The 27999-nt window shown below is 40.1% G+C and overlaps 2 protein-coding genes and 1 long non-coding RNA gene across 14 annotated transcripts; 1 reads left to right on the forward strand and 2 right to left on the reverse strand.

Moving 5' to 3' along the window:
- Positions 1-157: 157 nt before the first annotated feature.
- Positions 158-6677, reverse strand: LOC143217319 (embryonic polarity protein dorsal-like). Of its 11 annotated transcripts, none has more exons than XM_076441456.1 (12): positions 6530-6677; positions 4916-5002; positions 4635-4849; positions 4317-4560; positions 4095-4238; positions 3827-4017; positions 3453-3591; positions 2404-2496; positions 1225-1330; positions 889-1145; positions 433-599; positions 158-328 (listed from the first exon to the last, which is right to left on the reverse strand). In XM_076441456.1, exons 2-12 carry the CDS (start codon positions 4965-4967, stop codon positions 194-196), a joined length of 1743 nt encoding a protein of 580 aa, XP_076297571.1. In that variant the 5' UTR covers positions 4968-5002; positions 6530-6677; the 3' UTR covers positions 158-193. The 11 variants fall into 11 exon arrangements, with proteins under 11 accessions (XP_076297571.1, XP_076297575.1, XP_076297579.1 ...); XM_076441460.1 differs by lacking the exon at positions 6530-6677 and adding an exon at positions 5709-6117 and having other exon boundaries at positions 889-1112; XM_076441464.1 differs by lacking the exon at positions 6530-6677 and adding an exon at positions 5709-6117 and having other exon boundaries at positions 158-341.
- Nak (Numb-associated kinase) lies at positions 5589-26626 on the forward strand. 2 transcript variants are annotated; one of them, XM_076441450.1, is made up of 15 exons: positions 5589-5727; positions 6496-6755; positions 9390-9892; positions 10441-10556; positions 11100-11233; positions 11320-11431; positions 11514-11717; positions 11798-11901; positions 12119-12251; positions 12554-13112; positions 13429-13786; positions 13896-14034; positions 14301-14550; positions 14689-14736; positions 22144-26626. In XM_076441450.1, exons 3-15 carry the CDS (start codon positions 9778-9780, stop codon positions 24483-24485), a joined length of 4614 nt encoding a protein of 1537 aa, XP_076297565.1. In that variant the 5' UTR covers positions 5589-5727; positions 6496-6755; positions 9390-9777; the 3' UTR covers positions 24486-26626. The 2 variants fall into 2 exon arrangements, with proteins under 2 accessions (XP_076297565.1, XP_076297566.1); XM_076441451.1 differs by having other exon boundaries at positions 13896-14025.
- On the reverse strand, positions 19347-27998 carry LOC143217322 (uncharacterized). Its single transcript, XR_013010783.1, has 2 exons — positions 27028-27998; positions 19347-26963 (listed from the first exon to the last, which is right to left on the reverse strand). It is a non-coding gene; the product is annotated as an uncharacterized LOC143217322 (long non-coding RNA).
- Between the last annotated feature and the right edge of the window lies 1 nt (position 27999).

A 27999-nucleotide genomic window follows, 5' to 3' on the forward strand; every position in this document is an offset into this window, starting at 1 on the left:
ACAACCAATTAAATATACTAATCACTTTTATAACATTATATATCTATATATATATACATTTTTTTCTTTTTAGGAAGTATATATAATATGTATATACTTCCTAAAAAGAAAAAAATGTTCGGATAACGTTTCTCGCAACGTACATTTTTGCTCGCACTTATATAGGATTGTTCAAAAATTTTTTCCGATCTTTTTAGTCGTCAACTTCCCGCCTCGGTTTGTACATGCTGTTTAAAGTGTTGAGTTCCGCAGTAATTCTCGTAAAACTGTCAGTCATGCTATTGCTCTCTTCGTTGTTCCCTTGGTTTGCTTCTTTGCTCGTTTCGGACTAAATTCAATAACTATTTATTTTGTTCTTTAATTGATATTGTCAAAAGCCAGAGGAGTGAGTAGCGAACGATATATGAGATTTATACCTATATCAAAGTATACCTTATGGGCTTCCGAGATGGACAATCCACTGGACAAGTTCTCGGCGAGTGCGGTGCCAATGGCAGCGAGTTCTGCCGAATTAAGCTGGCCGAGACTTGACTCGAAACTGTATTGTTGATTGTCCATGTCTAACACGCTCGTGGCATCCCCTCCTTCAACTATACCTGCTGAACCGCATATCCATATATAATGTATTATATAAACAGAGGATTTAATGAGTCGAAAAAAAATGAGCAGGTGTAAAGCAGTAAAAACATTAGCATGTAAAAAAATACTGTTATATTATTTTCAACCTATTGAACATATATTAAGAAAAAAAAAAATTTCCATTTCACAGGTTGTTGCAATTCAAGTAGCAAATTTCTCTTTTGCGTAAGAGATCCGCTGTCTATTAATTACGAATCTCGGGATCTCATTGTACGAAATATCAATGTAGCTATACATCGTCGATCATACCAGCAGCGTCCAGCTCCAATCCTTGATAATCGGGTGTCACTCTGTCCATTATCAATTGTTCCTGCAATTGTACCTGCGACGCATCGTGTGCGTATGCGAATGGTTGCTCTATGTGACTACTCGTTGACGGATATTGAAATTGTAGATGTCGCTGCATTAGGTTCGTGTGGTAGGGTGCGTAAACCACGGGCAATGGTGGACGACCTTGCGATAGTACCGGAGACCTGTGTAACATATTTTGCGATAGTACCGGAGACCTGTGTAACATATTTCAAGTTGTACAAATTACATACGTTTACGCTATGTAAATATTTGGCATTTTACTAATCGGTTTACCTCTGCATTGCAGGATCATGCTGCGGGGACGTCCTCAAGGGATAAAGCGGAAACGATCCTCCACTTGCGCCTGTCGGTTCTGGCGCTTGATCCAACATCTCAGGATCTACAATACCATCAAACGAATGAACAAGTCCATCGACGACATCGGTTTCAGGTAAGTTTGCATTCTGCTAGCTAGTTATTGTTATTGCGATGAAATACTTACAATATTTTCTACCTCGATTGTCGCGTGAAACAGTATTAATTTTCTCATGCAAAATAACACGAGGAAAAGGGGAACGAGAAAGCGAAGCGTTAAATTAGTAGAAAACGGGGATGATTAGTAATGGAGATGATTTCATGCGATTTCATATATTTTCACGCTGAACGGCACACGAAGAATTCAAAACAAAAACAAAATGTGTAACTCGTATTGCAATAATAAATACGATGTTCCCGCTGTGCGAAAGGATAGATGATTAATTCTGTGGTTAGTGTGTGTGACGCGACTGGAAAACGCTGAAACATTAATATTCCGACAAATGTATACATACTTGGAGATCCATAAAAGAGATATACCATCAACATTCCCCCACACGTATACAAGTATATTCCAAAAAACACCGCCGGAATTTCCAACAAATTTACTATACCCGGTTACAACAATCGTCACAAAAAATGGAGAACACGTGCCCGTATTGAAATGCACAAAGGGGAGAGTACTTATTACTGGCATCCCTGAGACAGCTTGCTAGAAAGTATTTTCGTTTTGCGATAAATGTATGTATACTTGAGTCCAAATAAGAATGTACTTACTAGCCGACGAATTTAAGACTCTACTGCGCATCTGACTCTAACGGAACTCGTTCATTGGCTAATCCCCCTACTCGTACTTCGCCGACCACACGATCATTGGCTGACGCCATCAATTTTGTGGCTGACGCGCAACGACTTGCGCAGTACAAGTACATTCTTATTTGGAGTCAAGTACAGCAAAATGTCAACATGAAAATTAGTATCGGTATAGAAAAAAAAAAAGATAGAAGAGGATAGGACCCGAAGAATTCGGCATTGAATGTAAATATAGAAAAAGTGTGCTTTCGATCAATCTCGACAATGCGACAATGCCAATGACGCCATTGAAACCCACTCCCGGCAAAGCTGTAGAATCGAAGACAATTTTAGAATGATACTCACGCTCCTCAGCTTCTGCCTCTATATGCCTCAAAACTAGCGAGCTTGAACTGTTATCAACCCTTTTTCGCTTTCGGCTTAACTCATCCGGATTATCTATAAACGAACAAACGAACATTAATCTTGTGTGTTTGAACAGTAATCAACGTGAAGTATCTCCGAATACAAAGGACCCTAGAAAAAGTCACGCGAAATCTCTTTTCCACCTTCAAGCACAAAAATTAATATATCTTTGGTTGCAAATACTATTGCCGAATCGCAAGACAAATCAAACGACTATATTCCCATTCGGCTATAAATTAAACGTCTACTCTACGACTAGAAACAAAGTGATATGCGTGTAAACTTGGATCGCTATAAAAAAAAAGAGAAAACTTAACAACGTGTAATAAATAGTAAAAAGCAAGAATATATAGGTATAAATAACACTGTAAAAGTCTGACTAGAAAGGACTAGGCAATCCTTCGGTTAATATAAACAACAAGTTTCTGCTGGGGCGTGTGTTTCAGCTATCCTTTAAGATCTGTATGAAAGACTATGGAAACAGAATAACAATTTGTACCAATTTGGAGACTCTAAGCTCTTTAATATATCCATGTTGTCAACGACAGTGTCCGGCTTGCCGTAAATTAATGTTCCTGAATTGGTGTCGACTGTTTCTTTGTCGATACGACTACTATCGGTTTTGTAGATCTTATTTGTGTTCTCGTTTTCAGAGTTGTTTGGTACCTCGTTATTCTGGTAATCTGTTATAGTAGTTTTTAAGGGGTTCACGTTTTCTGCTACGTTACGATTGACCTCGGCACTTCCGTTACAAGAGTCTAATGTATTCTTTACGTTATACAGATCGTTCAAAGCGCGTAAGGCAGAGATTTTGTTAGTCGACCTCTTAATGTCGAAGTCGTTATTGTTAAAGTCATCGAAATTGCGCGGGTATCTAGGCGCAACGTTCGAGAGTAAGGCAGACTCGGTGGCTAAGATTTTACCAAATGTACTATAATCTGTTTTCTTTCGGGCAAATGCTTTCCGCAAAGACCAGAATGCAGGCCTACCTGTATCAAGTGGTAACATCTCAAACGGAAACGGTTCGCTAGTTGCTCCATCCGATGGTCTCTTCAGCTGAATGTATACTTGAACGGGCTGGTCCACTGTTTGTCCACGGTAAGTCGGTGTTTTGAACGTTATCGCAGTCTGTTAACAATCATCGAAGATCGTTAAACATCTCCGCGATACTGGAATATCGAGTTTATGATTATTAGACTGCGCATCTTCATGCAAAATAAAAATGTTCTGCATTGCTGGTGAGCAACAGGTCCTTGTTACACTAAAAACGACATCACAATATTCTTTTATATCTCACCCGACCAATTTCTTTATAAACGCATAAAGATCCGCAGTCTAATGATTATGAAAGCGTAAAACGTACTTGTTTATGTACATGACTAGGTTGAAAATCACCAAATCCTTCCCACACCATTTGCCCGTCCTTCTCTTCGAAAAATTGGATTTGTATGTCTTCTTTCGCAACCTTCTCGCATAGCAAAATTATTTTCATACCACCCGTGACCAGAGCATTAGGATGACTGAGATCGGATATTACAAGATCCGAGATTGCCTCTGAAATATTCAAGGCAGATGTAGAATGGCTGGTTCTAAAAATAAATACAATCCGCACGACAGCCGATTGAACTTACTCTTATCAAATATAGGATCGGACACAACCGCCGGTAACGCGACATTAAATTTTCCCTTCTGAGATCCTTCTATGAAAACTTGGAAACATAATCTCACCGCGTTCAGATCGATGCTGGTAGGTTGCTTTTTATGTTTGAAGCCAGCTAGGAAAGAAAAGAATCACACATGATCTTGAATTATCGAAAAAGATAAAATTACTTCCTGTTTCATTCTCAGCTTACTTCGAAAAGGATCTACGCGCATCTCTTCTCTTACTGTAAGTGCGTCTTCTATATCCTTTTTCTTCACGCACTGAATACCAAGATTTGCGAACGTCGCCGTCATGTTTTCCGACGACACCTCTACTGTACAAACACCTCTCTTGCATGCTTCCTTTCCGACAAGATTGTGAGGATGAGGTCTGTGCGGCGGATCTTTCGTTACGCACGATACTACAACTAAGGCTCGGCCTTTGTATCCCGCTATCTTTTACCATACATTAATTATTATCACATAAGACGAACAATCAGTAAATGGTACAGTTTTATCGGTATACTCACTCTTATACTAGGGAACGTTTTATTCTCCGGTGTACTGTTGACACCGGGTATACTACCAGCAGATCTGCCCTCGCACTCATAGCGAAAACGTAAAGCTTTGCTAGCCGGCTGTTCTAGTATCTCGACGTACGGCGACGGCCGTCCAGCATTCACTTGCATCGGTGGTAGAGTTCTCGTAGACTCCACGAACTCAGGATCGGTTTGGATGACTTCAACTATCGAAGGAAATCAATGTAATGTTCACAGAAACAGGAATTGGAAGTTGGCGCAGAGATACTTACTGACATCGCTAATATTTATATTCTCATCACTCATACCAGGGAACTGTTCCATGCCTCTTAGTGGTTAGCGAACTGGATAGAAGCTACCTGGAAAACAGTTGTTATTTGAATATACAGCTTCTTTGAACAGCTCTCTAGACGTGCTGCACCATTATTCGGGAATCACGTGCACAACAAAGTAACAACAACACGAGAAACATGTTTGTTTCGATCTGCAACGAATCCGGACAAGAACCCGTGATAGCGTATCTATTTAGAAAGAGAACGAGACGATCGCGTGGAGGTGAAAATCGGCTGGACCGGTTCATTCGGTGAGCATTCCGAGCGGCGTTTCAATTATCTTCTCGGAATAGGCGTTGTGTCGCAATATATAGCGACGTTTCGCGTTTTCGCTTTTCGATGAACACCGATCTGGAGAAATCGCGCGTGTAAAATAGATAAATAGAACGTGCATGGATAGAGGTTCGGAATGCTGTGGTTGTAGTGTGATGTACTTCGAAACGACAGCTGTTCACAGGTATACTCCCAGAGGCACTGCAACAACACAAGTGTCCCGTGGGAAAAGGAACGGCAAGAAAATAAGACACGGCGAGTGAGTGAGTGAGAAAGAGATAGAGAGAGAGAGAAGAATGAAGACTGAGAAAAGAAGAAGGAAAGAGAGAGAGCAGTGAACGGGGAGGGATTCCGAGGGATGCCACGCTAATCCAATCATTATTTTGGGAGAGCCTAGGTCCGTACCAGCCGTGTAGCTATAATTAAACTATCGTAGGACAACGTGACGAGAAAGACTTGCCTGCAACTCGATCGACACAGTAAGCACTTTCTTGGACGCGGATTATTTCTTTCCTTATCGAGACGTCGGTTGGGTCACCGTTTTTTTTCTCTCGTGTTTTTTTTTTCTTTCAAATAAAATCAACTTTCGTCTGTGTTCGACAACTGCGTAGACGCGGAAAGTATTCCGCGATTCAAATGTTTCTGATTGGCGTTGCGCAACACGGGCTCGCACGCGACACAAAAGCGTGCACGGGGACGGGACTAGAAACGAGACGTAACCCGACACAACATTTCGCCCGAACTTTTGCATCGGCACTGATCAGCACTGATCTGCACCAATCTGCACCAATCTGCACTGATCAACTGATCAGTCGGTCCAAGTCGGTCAGTGACAGTCAGTGAATCAACTGGTGGCGGCAGTGTTCCGATTGAACCCACCGTAACTCGCGCATGCGCGGCCAAGACAGTAGCGTATCTACAATGACGCAGCAGAGCGGCCAGGGCCCTGATACCTTGAGGCAGTTATATTGGCGGGAATGTACCGCTGTTATTAGTGGGACGACTGATGGACGAGAGACGTGACGCGGAACGTTAATATTTTATTATACAATGGCAGTTGTGAAGAAAAACTTTTTAAAAGTCTGTTGGGTGCTCAAGCTACCCGATTTCATCGAAATAGTTACGTTACTGAGGCTGAAATTGCCGCGCATGCGCGAGTTACAATCGGAACACTGCTGGTGTCGGTGGCGGTGGCAGGTGGCAGTGGTGTCCAGTGATGGTATATTCAGGCAGACTCTCTGATTCAGGTATATTCGTGGGCCGTGGCCGTGGCAAAGCTACCTGGCTGGCCGGGGGATTGCTCGGCCGTGTTTATTGCACCACTTGGCCAAGGCATCTGAAGGCGTCCCAGGCCCTCGTCGCTTCGTCGCCCTAGCCTCCATTTGTCCGGGCTGTTTGTCTCTCGATCAAGCCGGTTCAACGAGGTCCTGGTACTGTACTTTGGAAATGAAATCGATGATTATGTGAAAATTTGCTTGTCAAACGAACATTCCGGGAAAAGGTTCAGGTAATTTCGTGCAGGAGTTTCATTGTGAGGAAGCACAGCGCGCGCAATAAACAGAGTTCGAAAATCCAGAGTTGTTTTGGTAACTACCCAGGATTTATTGGCCCTCGCGACGGTCAAAGTAATTGCCCAGTTTTATTGACGTTTTATTACTTCGTCGCGTACCCAGGTATAAAGCAGCGGAAGCAATTTAGATATCGTGAAACGGTTCGAATTTCTTTTATTGCTGTTCTTGGAAATTCTGAAATTGTCAACAAATATACACGAACAGTGTCTGTACGTTTACTATTACGTCAGTCAGTCAGTCAGATCTGCTTCGAGCCGATATCGATTGCAGCCTGCACTCGATGCTCGAAGCTGAGTGCTTTTCATCTACTTTATTCGGAAATAGATCTATGATATTCTGCTTGTACAGTGTCCTGTCCAATTCAAAGCAAATTCCGAGAATTTTGCTTACTGACAACGCGCGTTAATGATGGAGACGTGCCTAGGTGAACTAAAGGTCCGCATTACAGCCAGGTATACGTCGGATTATCGCGGCACCTAGATAGCCTTAGACCATATATGGGAATAAGGATATATTATACAATACTTATAGACACGGCATAGGTAAACCTGTCCGCGGCCTTTTCGAACGAATCTGATTCGGAAAGTTCGCGAACTCCATAATTCGTAGAATACAGAGGCACCCTTCGTAGGGCGGCGAGCCTTTTTAGATTTTAGGAAAAGATTTCTGAAACAAATTTTCTGAAAATCAAAAAAAGTTTTTAGTCCGCGAACTTTCAATAGCGGGGATCGAGAGCAGAGAGACAGAGGGGATTTCGAAAGTGCGAGCATAGTTTTGAAAAAATGAAAAATTATGTAAGAAATCAAAATTGAAAAACGGAAAGAAGGGTGATGGGAGAAAAGGAATAGGGTGGGGATCGAAAGTAGAGACAGAGGGGATTTTAAATGTGCGAGCATAATTTTGGAAAAATGAAAAATTATGTACGAAATCAAAATTGTAAAACGGAAAGGAGAGGGGAGTACGAGAGAAAGAACGAAGGGGACGAGAACTTTAAGAAAATATTAGAACAGAGAGGTTAACCAACGGTCGATGACACTCCGATCTTGATAACCGACCATCGGTAACACTGCTATTCTGATAGCCGACCATCGGTAACATATCGATCACGATAACCAACAGTCGATAACACTGATATCATGTTAACCAACAGTCGGTAACACTGAGAGCACGGTAACCGACCATCGGTAACACAGCGACCACGGTAAACAACAGTCGATGGTGATCTAAAATTATCTAGGTAAAACTCGAAGAATAAAACAGGAATTCTACGTTGTTCAATGTTGAGAAATAGAATTTACATGGAAAATTAATAAAATCCAGTCAGGCTTAGTTATTCGAAATGCAATTACAAGTGGGTGACCGAAAATTGGCTTGGTAAAAGTCGAAGGGTAAAACAGGAATTCGACGTTGTTCAATTTTCAAAAATAAAATTTAAATCGAAAATTAATAAAATCCAGTCGGGCCGAGTTATTCGACAAATACAATTACAAGCGGGTGACCAAAAATTAGCTAGGCAAAAGTCGAGGAATAAAACGGGAATTCGACGTTATTCAATTTTGAAAAATATAATTTAAAATCAAAATTAACAAAATCCAGTTAGGCTAAGTTATTCCAAATACAATTAGAAGCGGGTGACCAAAAATTATTCTGGTAAAAATCGAAGAGTAAAATAGAAATTCGACGCTATTCAATTTAGAAAAATAATTTTAAACGCGATGGGGAAGTAAGATTATACGATAATAAATAGAAGTCAAACGTCGAGATTCTTTGCGAACCTTTTGAACGAATCTCTTACGGAAATTCGGTGGACTTTTCGCGAAAAGAGCTACGCGGTGTAACCTGTCCACGGATTTTTCGAACGAATCCCGTTCGGAAAGTCCGTCGACGTTTCGCACGAGAGCTGTACTTTGATTAATTATCAATGGAATATTGTAATTTTTAAATTATAAAATTTACTCTTAATTATATTTACGCGTTAACCTGTTTACGGATTGTTCGAACGAATCTAGTTCGGAAAGTTTGTAGACTTTTCGCGAGAATTAATATAAAATTCGACAGAGTTATTTAGTACTATTTTTATTTATTTCAAATCTACGAAGGCTGCTACCACTGAAAACAAGATTTTATTTGATTCCACTTTCTTAAAATTTGTCTACAAAAATTGTAAATTGCATAAACATCCAAAATCTTGTAATTATACGAAGCATGGAATCTTCTGTTTATACACAACGCGCGCATCCCCCCACCCACATATCTTATGGTAGAGGTAGAGATCGTATAACAGCGAAGCAAAAATGAAAAGTTCGAGAGAACTGTGCAATTAGCGTGGAAAATTGGAAATAAATTACGTGGCTTACAGGAGTGGTTGAGCGTCCGAATCGAATGCAAGAAAGTCAAAAAATCATTTCGAAAGGAACTAAACACATATATATATATATTTTTGCATCGTTTTTCCACGAGATACCGTTGCACTGTCAATCGGTTAATAAAGTGCCTGTAACGCAATAAACGATCACAAATTAACTATCTATCTACCTGTAATTACGAAGCGTGGAATCTCTGTTTCGCAGATCGGAACAACGGTGGATAGAGTGATACTAAAAAAAAACGAGACAGCAATGAGTGAATTTTGACATTTAAGCGGAAATTGTGCACATATGTTTCCGGCATAGCTTCTGCGGAGCGGTGCATGCGCAGTTTCTACGGCCTGAATATGTCGGCTGGCTAAAGTACGTTAAATGTTATCATGATCAGAAGTATTTCCTTTGGTTAAGTACATTGGCGTTAAGTTGTTACGAGATTCTCCGCAATTTCGAACGGTTCACGAACAAGGACACTATTTGTACAATTAATACGGAATTTTCAGTTTTGCTGTATCGTACGTTCGAACATCGAGTAGTAGAGAAAGCCTTATGTCAAGACGGTTCGGTATCGAGAGAACCGACGACGTATGCCAATATGAAGAAACTTTTTTCAAAAATAGAAAACACGTCGAAAGAACCAAACAGTTATTTAGGAAAGGTCTTCGTGGTGGGACGTTACACGGTGACTGTCGAGGATGTTTTGGCGGAAGGTATGTACGCGTTCCGTTGTTTCAACCTTGAATCCTCGCCATTCATTCTTCATAACGCTCTTATTATATATTCAATCATTTTTTTTCATATCTTAACACGTGTCCTATGCTAATAGAATTGTTCGTATTATTAGAAAAACAACGGGATCACACCAAATATCGATACTAGTCTGTCGACTAGTTATGCATTAAGTAAATCATGTAAATGACTTATTTTTTTTCTATTTTTTTCATTCTTATAAATCATGTGTAACCATACTTACGTATGCGCGCACACACCCGCAGAAACATACACACGCATGCAGGTACACACGCCCACAGAGAGAGACAGAGAGAGACAAACCAACATTTTGTTATTTTATGGAGTACTGCAATATATAAAAATAAACGAATAAAATACAAAGTTAATATAAGATAGTCGCATATCAACTGTAGAAAAGAGTAGACGTAAATAAATTTTCACTATGGTTTATAGTGCGACAATGTATTAACATGTCTCGAACCGATGTTGGCATTCCTATCGTGTAAATATACTTCTTTGGTTTTAGGAGGATTCGCTATTGTGTTCCTGGTTAAATCTTCGAATGGACGTTACGCGCTTAAGCGTATGTACGTCAACAATGAACAGGATCTTAACGTTTGTAAGAGAGAGATACAGATTGCGGTGAGTTTTATAAGTACTCCCACTAATATTTGGACACTCTTAAGAACAGTATAACTTTTTAGATAATGAACTACACGATTTGAACATTTTTGAGAAGTTGGAGCAATTAGTTTACTGCATGATGTGTAAAGAAATTTTTGAGAAAAATTGGAAGTTGTCGTAATTGTAGAGAAAATACTGAAAGTTGCTTTTTACAAGTTTTCCATGTGGGGCTATATTGAAAATTTAAAGAATACCTTTTGTAGATTTGTGTCAATTATATGCATTATGAAAGTGTGTTATATAAGAATCCTTAGATTGATTGCAGTTAGAGATTAACTTTTGGTCACATTGTGTAGCAGACCAATTGTTCTAACTTTTTACAAAAGTTCAAATCGTATAGTCCGATATTAAAAAAGGTATCATCTTTTTAATATTAGTTTTGTCTATTCGAATTCCCGAGACTCATTTTCTTTGTATATCTTCCCCTAAACATTAGGGGATTGTTTTGTATTGTATTATATTGGCTATTGGAATATTCACGTAAGGCTATTTTCTTTGCAGAGTAATTTGAACGGTCATAAGAATATCATAGGATACGTGGATAGCAGTATAACTCATATAGGTGGCGGTGTTCACGAATTATTGCTTCTAATGCCTTATTGCAAGTCTCAAGTTCTGCAGATGATGAACAACAGGTTAATAATGATTGTAATAAATTTCAAGTAACGTATGAAGACTACTGCAGATTTAGAAATGTTTTGCTGTATCGAATTGTTTGCAGGTTACAAACTGGCTTCACCGAATCGGAAGTTTTACAAATATTTTGTGATGTTTGCGAAGCTGTTTCTAGATTACATCATTGTCAGACTCCGATAATACACAGAGATCTAAAGGTTTGCTTTCCCATTATTCTAATTTTACAAACGAAAACCGGACAATGTGTTTTATTAGTTTATTCGGGATTATACTCGTTAGGTGGAAAATATATTGTATTCCGATGCTGGTCATTATGTTTTATGCGACTTTGGTTCGGCAACAGCAAAAGTTCTTAATCCCAGTGTACAGGGTGCCGCTCTGGTCGAAGAAGAAATTAAGAAGTACACGACACTTAGTTATAGAGCACCAGAAATGATCGATATGTATTCTGGGAAACCGATCACAACAAAAGCCGATATATGGGTACGATGAAGTAGTACAAGTATTTAAGGTGTTGGATCTGTTTGCAAAATCAATGAAACAAAACACATGGATGATTCCAGGCGCTGGGTTGTCTGTTATATAAATTATGTTACTTCACATTGCCATTTGGAGAAAGTACGCTCGCTATTCAATCAGGAAATTTCACTGTACCAGATAACTCTCGGTTTGTATTTACCACGTATTTACACATACGTGCGTATATACTTGTATATACGTGTTACTTATGAATACATATACATGTATCATGTACTTACGCGTACGCATCTATACGTACATACACGTGTATACACGTTTATACGCTTACGTATATCTATATAATAGAATTTACTTTTAACACTTTACATGACAAAACTATTCGAAAAACACTCAACTTTATATAGATATAGTAGAAGCCTTCATTGTCTGATTCGTTATATGCTTGAGCCGGATCCTGATAGCCGCCCTGACATTTACCAAGTTTCTGTGATTGCTTTCCAAATCCAGGGCAAGGAGTGCCCTGTACGGAACTTGCATGTAAGTACTCGACACCTACGCATAGACTGCGGTTCTTTATGCGAAATAAAAATGATATGCATCGATTGCAAGAAATAGAAACCAAACTGAATGTTATTTCTTCCCTTAACACTAGGTGTAAACCTAGGTCTAGAAATAACTATTTCACGAGAAATCATACATTGACATCATCAATATTTAAATTTTCCAACAATTTCAAATTTCATCTACTCAATTTTGCTATAAATGCATAAATATCCGCAGTCTACTTCTGAATATTTCTCAAGTAGATTAATAACGTACGTTGTCCCCTATATTTGTAGAAAGTACCAGCTCCAGTTTTGGAATCATTACCTTGTCCATGTACGGAGTCTGAAAATATTAAAAGATCGTCACTGGTGAAAACACCAAAACCGTCTCCTGTAACTATCGTCGAAGGTACTTCGGTAACCCCACGACAACGACCAAAAGGGCAGGTTGTAAGCACTGGCCCGATAAGTTTAAGCGGGCAGATCGTCAGTCAAATTTCTGGCCAGGGAAATCAGTCGCAGTCGCAACCGCAACCTCAATCGCAACCGCAGCCACAGCCGCAGACGCAGCCGCAATTACCACCGCAGTCGCAGTTGCAAACACAACCGCAGTCGCAACCGCAACCACAGTCGCAGGACAGACAACAAAATGTGCAATCGCTGGCTGAGAACACGCAAGCGGCTCATCAAGTAGCGTCGCAGACACCTTTTGCACAAGCTTCTTCCGGTTCGCAAAGTTCTATGGTCGGACAGTCGCCGGTAACTGTCCCAGAGAAAAGTCAATATTACTTTGACTCGAAAACTGCGGGCAATGTGAACGAGGACAATTTGGAAGCCCTCTTTCCGCCGTCGGGTGAGAAGTTGATTGAATATTGTGTCCGGTTGATCTTTATACGTTACACCGAAGCACAGTGCTGCGATCAATGCTAATTAGGTGGACTAAACTCACGTAATTCCGTAAAAAATAGATGATAGTCATATGAAGTAATGTCTAGACAGTAAGAATATCTATATCAGAAACATCTATAAAAATCTGCACACTTTGTATTATTAATCTTAACGAAGATTTTGCCCAGCTAGCACCTCGAATCGCAGCACTGTGCAACGCGATGATATTTCGACGATGATCGGCACGCGATACCATGTATCATTTCATGGTTTTTTTTCAGGGTACCCGGATCCGTTCAAAGACGACACTGGAACTATGCCACCGCCTGCAAAAATACCGCCTCCGGTAGCTCCGAAACCAACGAAATCGCTCCCGAAAGCGTCCAGTATTTCTTCTACTTCTAGTTGTCCACCTCCGAAGTTTCCCCCAGTTACCCCGTTAGCAACGAAATTGAACATTCCAGTGGGATCCAGCATAGTGGCTCCTCCCACAGCACCGCTCACTTTACCGAAACCAGTGAACAAGGCGGAAAGCTTGAGCCAGAATATAAGTTTGAGCACTTCTCCGCCTGACAGTCCAACGGTATTGTCTTGCGTGCGCCACAGGAGAAACGTTAGCGATACAAGCGCTTTCAACAAGTAAGTGTTAACTTGGTCCTTCCTCTTTTCATTATCATCATCTTCCTCCTCGTTCGTTCTCGAACGTCGATTTTTTTTTTATTTGTTTCCGTTCGTCCTGTCTTTGTAGGGCATTCGCAAGCGAGACGACACAGTTTCTGGCACCGTACGAAGCATCGGTGAAAGCTCGCTCAGAAGATGACACGTCCCCCGAAGTTGTAACCGACATAAGGCCTTGTTTAGGAACTAGCGCCTCGCATGTACGTATTGTAAGTACATAAAGTGCACGAATTTCTATTTTAATTTACCCGTTTGCAAGAAAAAGAAAAACTTGTCGATTGCACGAGAGGCGTCTCCAACATCGGTAATTTCACCGAGAGATCAGCAACCTGGCAGACATTATCGTTTATTTGTGGGATCAATTGTTACATAGATTTTTCATAGTTGTCGTTTGCTTTCTGCATGCTACGTGACGCCATGTTATGTTGGTACTCCGATGACTAGCATGCTAACTGGATTATGTACTTTGAATCAGGGTGAACTTTCGAGCATAATAGCCACGGAAGGAAGATCGTTGAGCGCCGACGTAGCTGCCTGGAACCCCTTCGAGGATGTACAGCCGTTCGATCAATTAACAGAGGATCATATCTTCGGCGCGGAATTCGATAAAATTCGACGGGGCAGTAATACGAGTATTAGCGGAGTAAAGAGTCGTGAAAGTCTAGTTATGACGTGTACAGAATTACCGGAGGATCCATTCGAATCCGCACCTTTCAGTTTGCCAAGTAAGTGGGTGGTTGTAAATTATATACACTACCGCTCAAAAGTATCTGGACATATTCCTTTTTCTCTAGAAAACGTAGTTTAAGTTAGCGTTATTTCTTCGCAACCAAGATACTGCTAATGCCTCCGCTTCATTTTAGGAGGAAAGAAGAGTAAGATCGGATCGAAGACTGCGGCCCTTGCTGGAGGTAATGCATAGACTTGTTCGTATATTATTTCTTATTCTATCATATTTTCGACCCCTACTTTATCCACGGTTGAACGGAAAAGTCGACCGAGCGATCGATGCTTTGTCCTTTTCCTTTCCGTTGACGTCGTAATCGGTCGACAATAGTCGGAGCTGTCGTTACACGAGATAGCGTCGCGTTCAATTTCAACTTACTTTTCATAGCGAGAAATTTTTGTCCGAAGTAACAAGCCTACCTTCGACTAACGAACCCGTTCCGTTCTACAATATTATACATATATACATATACATACATGATATACATATGTAATTTATAACGCGCTGTACACACAGTTCGCTTCATTCGCATTTTCCCTGTGCTTTAACGAAAACGCACGACCAGGTCGGGTTTATGGCCTTCTCTCCTCCTTCCCTTAACATAACATGTGATCGCGTTCTATCCATTCTATCAAAGATCCTAATCTATCTAAGATTTCTTATTATATGTGTATTCCTATCTTCCTGTGCGTTTATTCAGCGTCCACGATGTGCGCGAGTTTAGTATGATTTTGAAACGTCGAGTGCACCGATATCGATCGACATTATCGTTATAAAGTCGAGAACATTCGCCATGAAAACTCTTACCTCCAACACATGAACATACACGCGCGTATAGGGAGAATAGCGTGTAAATAGAGTGGAGATTCTTTTTTTTCTTCTTCCGCTGTACCCTTTCTATTTCTCAAACTTGATCTTTCATTTCATATCTATCATTTTTACTGGCATGCAATGCTATTAAGGAGGTAGACTAGCGTTTCCAGGATTGTAAGGGTGCGCCTTCTAATTTCTCGATGATTTCTGACTTCTCAAACAATTTCAAGTCGTACGGTCCAATATTTAAAAAGTTGTCGTTTGTTTAAGAGTGTCCGAATATTAGTGGGAGTCACTGTAGCTAGTTCCATGAAGCTGCGACAGCTACATGTTGTCAAATATTGTTAAATGTAAAAATAGAACTTTCATCTAGCGCTTTTGACTACTGAAAAACATAAAAGAAGGCTCATCCCGCACCCTTGTAATCTTGGAAATGAGTCTACCCCCTTAACGGGATCAGCGGGAACCTTTTGTTATCTCTTTTGGCTAACAGATTTACGGTGAATAGGATTAGCCTTTAGTTGACACAGGCAGTTCGCGTAATTCAATTATCCGTGACTTGGGGGAGACACGCGGTACCGACGAAAGACACATGCACATAGTCAAGAGAATAGATGGTGAATTAGAAGGTTCCGATAGGATAGGACAAGATAGAACAGGATAGGACAGGCTAGAATGAAGTAAAACGAAAGTAGGCATAGAATAGAGTAGGGGAATTAAATAGAAGAACAATATAGATCCCCATGGTGTCTTTGCTATCTCGTTCGTTAACCCTTTGCACTCCGAATTATTGTTCAATTTTGTTGCCAACAACTCCCTATTATTTTGAGTGTTTTATTTGAAATTTACTTCAAAGGACAGTTCTTTGACTGCTACTTATTTGGAACAATTTCGTTTACTAATCATATGGTAAACTTGTCTTTAAGTTGCCTGAAAAATCGTAGAAGATCGTAGAACAAAATGCCGTAAGACATATTCCTAATGGTAAAGAATTGGCTTTCATTTTTCCTTGCAAAAACTAAAAAGTAAAAAACTTATACGTTTTTCTTTCTGTGATGTCGAATCATACTCGACATAGGAGTGCAAAGGGTTAATCATTGACCACGTGCAACTAGTTTGTTTGAGAATCTATTATGCAACCGGTGAAAGGTACAAACATGTCGAAGGTGAGACGCTAAGCTTGTAACGATTTTATCGATCGATTCGTACGACTTCACGTTGAACAAAGCTAACTTCCTAAATAACGCGAGTCTTTCATTGTTAGTTGCTTCGATCGATTGAATTGATGAGAAATACTCTCTACGAAATATGTTCCGATAAACGTATACATACACACACAGACCCACGCACGCGCGCGCGCAAACTGTGTGTATATATACATATACATATATACGCATATATATGTATAAAATAGTATTGCCGGTACAAAATGCTATTGCACGATGAAAATAAGAAAAACCAAGGTATATATATATATATAGACGGAGCGGAGTGTACGGTGTAATTGTAAAAAAAGTGAGCTTGAGAGAAAAGTTGAACGATATATGCGATATTATACATATATTGTACGTATTTGTTTTTTAGCCGACGTGTTGCACATGTACCTATTGAATAATATTAACGTTAATCGTGTTTACGCGCGCGCGCGCTAGAGAGAGAATGAGAATGAGAGAGAGAGAAACAGAGCATGTGTGTGGGTACATATATTCGCCGATGGAAAAAGAATTTTAGTTTAGAGACCTTTAAATATTGGTTCCATTAGAAACGCTTGCGAAAAGAACTTTCCCGGCTGTATATTACTAGAGAGATACCGCGGTAAAATTCCAGTGAATGACAAAAGAATAACATAGTTGCTAGCGTTCTCGGGAATCTGATTAATCTACGCACACGTGCATGTTTACACGTGCAACGCTGTACATACACGTGTTGCTCTTTCCATTTGCAGCGTACAATTGGTTAGATGTTCGCTCGAATCTCAACGAAGAAGCAGTAGTCAAATATGCGAACTATAGTAGGTGAAATTAATTTCTCCAGCTAGAAATGATTTACCATTAGGTCTGAGATCACGTTCGTTGCAAAATTCGTGTAGGCTAAACGGTTGTATCAGGAAAGATTGTTATACGCAAAAGAACGTTAAACCTACTTGCTCTTTCAAGATTATTCTACGATGCAACGGATGACGATATTGGCTAATAGGTTTCCACCTTGTTTTTTACTAGTCGCTTTATATTTTCCTCCACTCTGGTGTTCTCTTCACTCTTCCTTTTTCTCTTTTTTTCTTCCTTGTTTCGTTTATTCTTATCTTCTCTTTTCCGTTCTCACATGCTTGTTTCTTCCCCCATTTCTCTTGTTCCCTATTTTTGTTTGTGTTCTGTTCTTGTATCGCTTGCAACGCTAACGGTATATCCTGTCCTTTGTCGCCTGTACAGTGCTTCACGCATTGGAAAGGGATTCGTAGTGCGTTGTCGCAAGTTGATCGAACCTTGTCAACGACATGTTCGGTTGTGACTGATCGACAATTAATATTTTCGTTACTCGCAAATACCGAACGATCTATATAACGTGACTGCCCAAAGTTGTTTACTCTTGTATAGACTCAGATCACTTTAATGTTGTTGTACATTTAACTATAATACTTATTGTCTGGAACAACCTAATGAGTTTGGGAGGTGGAAGCAATTTTGTTTGTCCAACAGATTGTGTTTATTCAAGTATTTTGGTTCTGTTGCGTAAAAAGAAGACCTCGACACGGTCTCATTCTTGTTTGCCTCCTATTTGTGTCGTTGCTGTTACGTCGGTATCGTTGCCGATATCTCAATGTCGTATTCAATTCACGAATGTACGAATAAAACACACTATAGGAGGCTGACCATCATGGACATTGTTGTTATCGCTGTTTTAAAATAATGTTTCAGCAATAAACATGTACATTAGTATATAGCACATGGAGTGTTGTTTTTCTCTGCAACGGTATAAAACGCAGCAATTGTTTCTTTTCTGTTTATCTATTCGATTGTACAGGGTGGAAATTATAAAGCGTTACAGGTGAATATCTCCAAAAATATTGATCATACGCAAACATGTTTCAGATGAAAGTTGTTCAGTACCGAGGGGGACATCATGTGGTGGGACTTTTATTTCTTCCGATGGACACTCCAAGGTGAGGTGATGGTCACCTTGATTTTTTTAAAATGGAAAAACCTACTTCCTGTATTATGAATCGATTCAGTATCGAATTCTGAGTAAAAATGTATTGACCTCCATATCAGCGTCGCCAGATCGAGGAAATCGAGGGGAATACAGTTTACCCCCACTCTGATAACCAGATTAATACGTGACCAGTCTACGGTCTTACAATTAGTGAGGGATGATGGAGTATGATCATGGTGTTGGAATAGAATAGTGGAAGGGGAAAAGGAGGAGAGGAAAAATCGACCAGTCTTGGTCGATTCTGGCGACACTGCTCCATATGTCTTAAATCTAATAGTTAACGAGATATTATCGAAATAATTTTCTATATGTACAGCTTGTCAAATCTAGCTGTGCGGCTGACCAAAACATAGGAATGGGCAAACAAATACAAAGATTTCCCCTTGCGGGAGACATTCAGCCGCACAGCTAGATTTGACAAGCTGTAGTTACCATATTCTAGTTGAGGGACTAAATTTCAGATAGCTGGTACGCATTAAAAATTGTTTGGATAATATCTCGTTAACTATATATATTAGATTTAGAACATATGAAGATCAACACTTTTATACTCAGAATTTGATACTCTATCGATCTATGGTATAGAAAATAGGACATTCCATATGAAAAAAGAAAGTTGACCTTCACCTCACCTTGGAGTGTCCACCGGGAAAAATAAAAGTCCCTCCACATGATGTCCCCCTCGGTGCAGAACAACTTTCATCTGAAACATGTTTGCGTATAATCAATATTTTTGGAGATATTCACCTGTAACTCTTTATAATTTCCACCCTGTATAGATATATGTATACAGGGTGTTTCGTTTATCTGAAAATGGAAATATCTTGTGACACACTGAAGTTACGAAAACAAATTTGTTTACGAAAATTGTTCGGTATGAAGGGAACAATCATATGGTGTAATTCTTTTTTCAGGACTCGAATGGTGGCGGGAGAAATTTCAAAGTCTAATTATTTTTTTTAAATGGAACCATATATTCTTTTTGTCGACATGTCAATGACATATCACGTTATGTTATTTACTGTTACAAAACATTACAAATTATATTGTAATTAGCTGCACACTGTAAACAAAGATGGACCTTCTTGTTATTTGTTTCGAAGAGTCGGAAGAAATGCTGAAAAGGAATTTTTAAAACGAGTAGAAAAATGCATTGTGGACAATGGTGGACAGGTAGATATTCAATTAAGTAATAAACAGAGCAATTTAATTTAGGCATACTGAATAAAATTGCTAAGGCGTCTGGTAGTAACCAGATACTAACATTGCCTGCTTACGAAGTTACAAATTTACAATATAATTTCGAATGATTTGCAACAGTAAATAACATTATGACAAAAAAAATGCATAGTTACATTTAAAAAAATTAATTTGACTTTGAAATTTCTCCCCCCACCATTCGAGTCCCGAAAAAATTACACCATATGATTGTTCCCTTCGTACCGAACAATTTTTGTAAACAAATTCGTTACGAGATATTTCCGTTTCCAGATAAACGAAACACCCTTATATATTGCGCACCTAAAACCGGCAATAGTATCACTGCGATACGAAGATGATTACTGCGTTTTCTCGCATAATATCCTTACCCCCCTGAATCTGATTAGGACTGTTCCAGACCCACTATGCCGATAAGACGATAGTAGCAATAGTAGTAGCAGTAGTTGGTATCACTAGTTTAGTGATAGCGATAGCGGTAGTAATAATAGTAGCTACGGGTAGCAGCGGTGGTGGTGGTGGTGGTAGTGATATGGTGGTGTTGATGATGATGGATGTGGTGATGGGGACGGGGACGGTACCAATTACTATGAAAAAGCTAGAAATGCAACTCGATCGAAGCTAACAATAAGTCGATGACTTTCAAACACCCACGGACACGATTTGGAAAGTGTAACAGCATAGACCGTCTGTAGCAGACCTAATCAGACATTTTCTGTTTCTTCTAATTATTTTTTTTTATTCGTATTGCTATAAGAATATACACAGTGGAGCGTTATAAAGAAATCAGCTGAACAACTCGCTTGCTTTTGAAGGTAGAAGAAAATGCATCGGCCCAAACTTACTTGGTATCGAGGCGCTCATAATCTGATCTTACTAATTTTTTTATAGGTGGAGACGTCGGGGAGATATGAAGGTCAACTCTGCTTTTTTCAATGGAACGGTATGGTTCTTGATTTATGCATTCTGGTACAGTGTTTCTAGACGAAACAATTGCTTATTGTGGAGGTCATTCAAGGTCACTGAAGATCAATTGCAATAGAATATAAATTTTTGTGTCTTCTCTGGTTGACGCAGAACATAAACAAACAATCAATCACATTGTACGCTTGTCTGTAGCGACAAATATTAGTAGACAGTGGATTTTATGTATTCATGACAAAAATGAGTAGGTGTAATTTCAAACATTAAAAACATTAGACGAATTTAAAAATACTTATACATCATTTTCAACCTATTGAACACGTAAGAGAGAAAATTAATTTCTATGTCACTCCAGTTTGTTGCAATTACGGTGGAAAATTTTTATTTCGCATAAGGATCCGCTATCTATAGTTATTAGTAATTTGACTACCGATTAGAGTACGGTTTTGTAATACTCCGGTTCTATTCGTACTGTGGAAAACCAACAATCAAAGTTGACACGCAAGAAAACTGCTTGCATGAAAATGATATGAATATTATGACAAGTATTGCCACGTTTTAGACTATGTATCCGTGGGTACGTAGCAGTACGCAGCAATACGTAGCAGTACGTAGCAGTGAATACGTAAATAAAATGTTACACATGTGAATCGTCGAAGTATTCGAAAAGTGCGTCGAGACAATTTTATTTTGAGTGACCTTGTATGAGTTTCGTAATAAGTAGACTGCGGATCTTTATGAGAAATAACAATTTTCTGCCTGAATTACAACAAACTGGAACAACATAGAAATTGATTTTCTTTCCCAATATGTTTAATAGGTTGAAAATAATACAACAGTATTTTTTAATTTTTCTAATGGTCTTGCTGTTTTAAATTACACCTACTCATTTTTGCCATAAAATCCGCTGTCTAGTTTTCATCTTGAAACACACTATCAGAATGTGAATAAAAAACCATACCGTTCCATTTAAAAAAACATAGTTGACTTTCATATCTTCTACAGAAAATCTATAGAAATAAAACCTATAGAAGAATTAGTAACATTAGATTATGAGCGGCTCGATACCAACTATCTTCAAAAGCGAGCGAGTTATTCGGGTGACCTGTTTGTATCGCCCCACCCTGTATACTTTTCACTCGGACGATTACTCGAGATTAGGAAGGAAAATTGACTTCTGTACGAGTTTTTGTGCAAAGGTGTACGATCTTGACGTTAGCCGATTTGACCGTATCGCGCGTGTTTTAGGTAAGTAGAAGGAATTTCAGTTGTATTCAACGCGACCTGGTGAATTGTTAAATTGTTCAATCGACGAGTATCGGGCTCGGTTCGATCTCGTTCCCTCGATTCGACCCAACCGACTTGCAGTTTCCGCTGAAGGAGAAGGCGACAACAATCTCACCAACGATTATATTATATTTTTCAGACGTATCTGGAAACGGTAGATCGAGAATACCTTTGAATCAATGGAACGCGGGGATCGAGTGCGTCGAAGTCGACGAGAGCGCGATCCTCTTGGGGGACAACGGTCCTGTATCTCCGCCGTTTGTTCAGGCCCCGATGGAAGACAGGTCCAAGTACGAGAAGTTGACGTTCAACGCCGGCGATATATCCAGTGACAGTGATAAAGATGTAACCCGAGAACGAATCAAACAAAAGAGAAAAAAAGGGAAGAACATGCTGCGTAGAAATATGAAAAAGGACATCGACACTCCCGTGGAAAACAGAAATGATGCTAATATCAACGCGAATACGAATGGCGTTCGCAAAAGTCCATATAGAAAAGATGAAACTCGGAGAAGAGGTCGCATAAATCGGGAGGATGAGAACCAGAAAGAGGATCTATATGATCATCAGGGGGATGATGCGTTGGTGGAAGATGACGCTGAGGAGGAGGGACAAGAGGAAGAAGAAGAAGAAGAAGACGAAGTGGAGGAAGAAGAAGAAGAAGATGAGGAGGACGAGCTAGAACACAAGAAGAGACGAGAAGAGGAACACGAGGACGATGATAATTGCGATGGCGACGATGACCAAAACTCTATCCAAAAAAAGAAACGTATTAGAAGAAACGAGTATGTCCGTGATGGCACGCCGAAAGAGAAGCGTTACAAGGGGAACGCGTTGAGAAAAGAACGCGTAGGCCATTTGTCGAGACCGAGCCACACGGACCCGATTGTCGGTCATCAGTACGGTGATAAGCCATTGTTGTTGGACGATGAACTCGACACGGAAGAGCCACGACCGAAGTCGAAATCGAAAGCGAAATCGAAACGACCGTACGGTGACCCATTTGCCGAACAACGATACGATTCGGAATCGGCGTCGCTGGACGATGAAAGTTCGTTGGACGAGTGCGAAAGAGTACTAACGGAATTTCCAAAGGACGGAGCGATCAGAGTCAAGCAGGACGTCTTCTCGTTAGCTCCGTTCCGAAGATCTAGTAACGTTCGAAAAAACGACAGCGAAGAAGAGAGCGACTCCAAGAACATCGACCACGATAACTCGTCGGACAAGAGGATGGGACGTGTCGAGAACAGACCGTTGGCCACGTACAATTTGTCTCGGCGCGTTGTCGCGGCGAACAAGGGTACTTGCGAAGACAAGAACTTTCTACCTGGAGAAACGCAGCGATGCGTACCGGTAAAATTAACACCGATCGGTCGTGAACCGGTTGGAGAGAACGAGGACGAAGTTTTGGGACGCAAGGACGAACAGCAGAGGAAAAAGCAACGCGATCCAGAACAGGAGAAAGCGGAAGCAGAAGAGGAAGAAAAAGACAATCAAGCAACGAAAGACAAAGATCTGTTTGGCTCCTCGCCTTTCAGCTCGTACGGTTTCGCGAATCCCTTCGTGCATCGAACACTTTCGAATTACGTCCCGAAAGAAGAGACAGGTCTGCCGATCAGAGGATTCGAGATCGGGAAATCGTCGCACGATAATAACCGTGACAACGTTTCCTTTGGCCCAGATTCGTCGACAAGAAATTCGAATTTCTGCGGCATTACGGACGACCGTTCGGAAGATCTGTTTGGATCTGTGCCGTTCGACGAGTTCGCAGCTCTTCGATCCGACGAGCAACGCCTGCAACAGCTGCAAACGCAGCCGAGACCGCAGCCGCGACCGCAACCGAGGCCGCAACCGCAACCACAACCACAGAGACCGTACTCTCGACAGTTACCTTCGCCGCAGACAAACTTCGTTGAGGGTACTTTGAACATGATTCGATCCGACAAGGCAGTTGCTCGATCGACGTCTGCTTCGGTTGATTCGATATACACGATTCAACCTATTCAACCGATTCAACCTATTCAAGCGATTCGGCCGATTCAACAAACCTCTCGGGCTGCCATCCACCACGCGAACAGCCTGCCGAGGTCCGACAGTGTACAGAACACCGTTTCGGCTATGTCACCGGAGCCACTGGTCGGCACCGAGGACATACCGAAACACAAAAGGGACAAATTCAAATCGGAGAAGTCGAAGTACCAATTGATCGACGAAAATCACGGCGACTCCGTTAACGTTCTACCTTCGAGCTTGCTGTCGTACAAGGGCAAATCTACCTGTCACAAGAAAACCGCTAAGACGAAGAAGTGCTCGGTCGTCGTTACCGCTGGCTTCAGCAACTTGAGCTTCGAAGACTTTCCAAGCGACGAGAACGAGGAGAAGCGGATCAAGACGCCGCAGAGAATCACGCCTTTCGAAGTTGTCAGAGAGCCCGAGAAACGGTTCGGATCGTTGAAGAGACGGAGCAATCCATTCACTTGAGACGCGAGAATGCAGTTATGGAAAAGTTGCCGCGAAGATATCTGTCAGACGAATGGCTATCGAAAAGTGATATAACTTCAACGCGTAGGAGCGCATAATCTAGAAAAGCTAGGCGAGGTTAGGCGAAACTAATCGAGACTAGGCGAGACTAGGTGAGACTAGGCGAGGCTAGGCGAGACGAGCCAAAGAATCCCAGTTTCTGATATTCCCCGTTACCACTTGTAACTTTATCAATTCGTCTATATTTTGCTACACCGTGCATATTGTTTCTTTCTGCTGGCAACGGGTGTACACTGACGTACGTCGAGGGGATATAAAAGCATACGAAAATATTGCGAGTGGTTTGAGATTTGTCAGGCGATTGTGACTCGCTCTTCGGTACAGTTCATCCGTCTGCATTTTATAGGAAATGACAAGTGATTTTTTTCTAAGCCAACCAACTTTGGATGCTCTGTACGTGTAGAGATTATCCCCACAGACGCGACATTTCCCAATTTTTGCACCGATTTGAAAGTCATAGAATAATGTAGGAGGTACGAAGTATAAGTCGCCTTCGACTAAAACATGGTATTCATCAGGGACAAATATCTAAAGGTGTTACACCGTTTAAGTATAAGTATGAAAGGTTGGTTGTAGGGCATGTTAATTTATCATAGTGGCAGACTTCGCCATTATTCATACATGTATTGTAGAATATTACTTTTGTTTTCGCCTTTAAATCAAGCTTGGCTTCTATCTCTTGATTGTAGTAGTTGATGATGGCCATTAGCAGCTGGCGTTACCCTCGGTTCACAGCCACCTTTCGCATTCACGTTTCCGAATGTTGTTAGAGATATATGTACGATCTTTATTAGCTACTTATCTTAATTTGAAATCCCTTTATAATAGACAAACCTCTGATCAACTAGCTCTGTTTACATGCTGCACCCTTTCCCACTCCTAGAATCTCCGAGTATAATCGTACGTAGTATCTACTGATTCTCCACACCGTCATACTAAAAAATACTAAATTATACTAAATGATTCGCATCGACGTGGCGTCGTGAAATTTTACTATTTCAAAAATCTTGGGTCCTAACAGTTGGATTTATATCGATGAGAGACACTTCTGCTTTGTGGACCCTCGATTAGGGTCTACCATTTGAGGGGATAGTCTTGTTTCCAGAATTGCAAGGGCGCGGGAGGCGCGTTCTGATTTCTTAACCCTTTGCGCTCCTTATTTTATATGTTTTTATATGTATTTGGTTCTTCCTTTATTTATTCAACCCTTGTGTAGTCAACCGGATACCCATTTACTGTATTTCTTTCAACAATTTGTTAATGTTTCTCTAAAAAATAACACAAAATTTCTCTGAACATCCATTCTTTACTCGCTAATATATTAATGTATAGTCTTATAATTTAAGATATATATAAACAGAAAGGTTTTAAATATAACCTGTACATTTTGGTTGACTATACAAGGGTTAATTTCTTATTTTTTAGTTAAAAACAAAGATAAGTTCCACAAATATAAATTACAACAAAGTTTGAGAGCTATATTCAATATAATTCGTAGACAAAATTGTTTAAAATAGTCAAGAAACTGCCCTTTGAAGTAAATTTCAAATAAAACACTTAAAATAGTAGGGAGTTGTTGGCAACAAAATTAAAAAATAATTCGTAGTGCAAAGGGTTAATAATGCATAGATGGGGGTTTTTTTAGTAGTCAAAAACACTAGCTCATCTTTGCATTTTGAATAGACAGCGGATCTTTATGCAAAATAAAATTGTTTTACCCTAAATTGCAACAAACTGGAGTGAAACAGGAATTTATTTTCTTCCTTAATATGCTTAATAGGTTGAAAATAATATAATAGTATTTTAAAATTCTTCTAATGTCTTTACTGTCTTAAATTACACCTACTAATTTTTGTTGTAAATGCATAAAATCCGCTGTCTAATTATAAAGAGATCAGAAGGCGCATTCTGCACCCTTGCAATCCCGGAAACGAGACTACCCTCTTAACAAACCCTAATCAAAACATGGAAAAATTATTTTGATATCTAGTATATTTATAGCCAAGAGCTTTCGCCGATTTGTACTCGAAACTTTGTACGTTTTTACTGCTAAAGTTAATTCTTTGCTTGGATTTTCATGGTTACTGCTTATAGTTGCTCGTCACTGCTGTCGCCGTTGCTACCGCTACCGCTGCTGCTAACGCCGTCGCTGCTCCGCGTACGCAGAGAATAATTTTCTACGAAAAGAAGACGATTTCGGTGACCCTTATAGTATTACACTGTGCTACTTACATTTGCCGAAATGTATGCCAAAGAAACAGTTTCATGGGAAAGAAATTGCACGCTCTCGGAGGATTCGAAGGGCAGAGTACTTATATACAATTGTAGAACGATGAAAACCAACAGGATTACGGTCTCTTCTCACACGCAGGGACGAAGGGAGCGGTAGAATACCAGGTCCTGATAGACTCTCCACCTCTGTAAATTAAATAAAAAATTAATAAGTTACAGAGATTTGCAAAAAAAAATTATCTTTTACGACCTCTGTCACCGTCGATGCTTTCGGATGCAAATTTGTTCTTGCGATTCAGAAATTAGCATGGTCTGTCGAGATTCGCCTAGAATCACCTCGCACGATTCTACAACAAAGAAAAGAGTAGGACAGATGAGGAAAAAGAACGATAAGACAATATGATAAATGTTTCCGTTCATATAATTAATATATTATATTATATATATTCTGAGCTAATCTCGTGTAAGTGTATAAACTTGTACGTATGCGTGTGCGTGTGTATGCATGCATGCATGCATTTTTGAATGACCGTATGTATGGATGGATGGATTCGTGTATGTATATGTACGAAGGTACGTGGCACGTGTATATTTACTTGTTCGACGTGTATATACTAATTAGCGTGTACGTACGGTAATTAATTTTTGGATACCTTTTTCTTCGTTAAGTAGCATTTCAAGCTTAAACACCGTGCTATTGCATAGTAACACGTACGAACATTATTGCTCTTGCAAAACAGAATATAAACAGAGTCAATTCTATCTTGCACTGGAGTTACTAAAGGAAAGATTCTGTTCGAATTTTAGTTCCTATACGTAAATACGAAAGCCTTGTGAAGCCAGTGGATTACGGAGAAACGAGGAAGAACGACAGGTGAAACTAGTGCAACGCAAATGTGGAAACATTATATAGTAATTAAGTCGGATGGAGAAATCTTCCTTTGGACGAAATCATCGAAAACATCTATAACGATCCGGTCGGACCCATTGCCACGATAAACGACGTCCAGCAACTGTATATTTATTGGCTCAGTATTGTTAGAATAAAAGCTTGGTGCTCCGGGTGGGTTCATTTCTACGTTACGGTATAGAAACTATAATACTCTTGCACTGTTTTTAAAACGAGGCCACAGCTTGCAGCAAGATGCTCGCGCTCGCGCGTGCATGCCTATGTGCATATAGTGGGTGTACTAAGCAGGCTTGCCATATTCCGCGCGGTACC

Source organism: Lasioglossum baleicum, chromosome 16 (genome assembly GCF_051020765.1).
Source record: "Lasioglossum baleicum chromosome 16, iyLasBale1, whole genome shotgun sequence".
NCBI lineage: Eukaryota > Metazoa > Arthropoda > Insecta > Hymenoptera > Halictidae > Lasioglossum > Lasioglossum baleicum.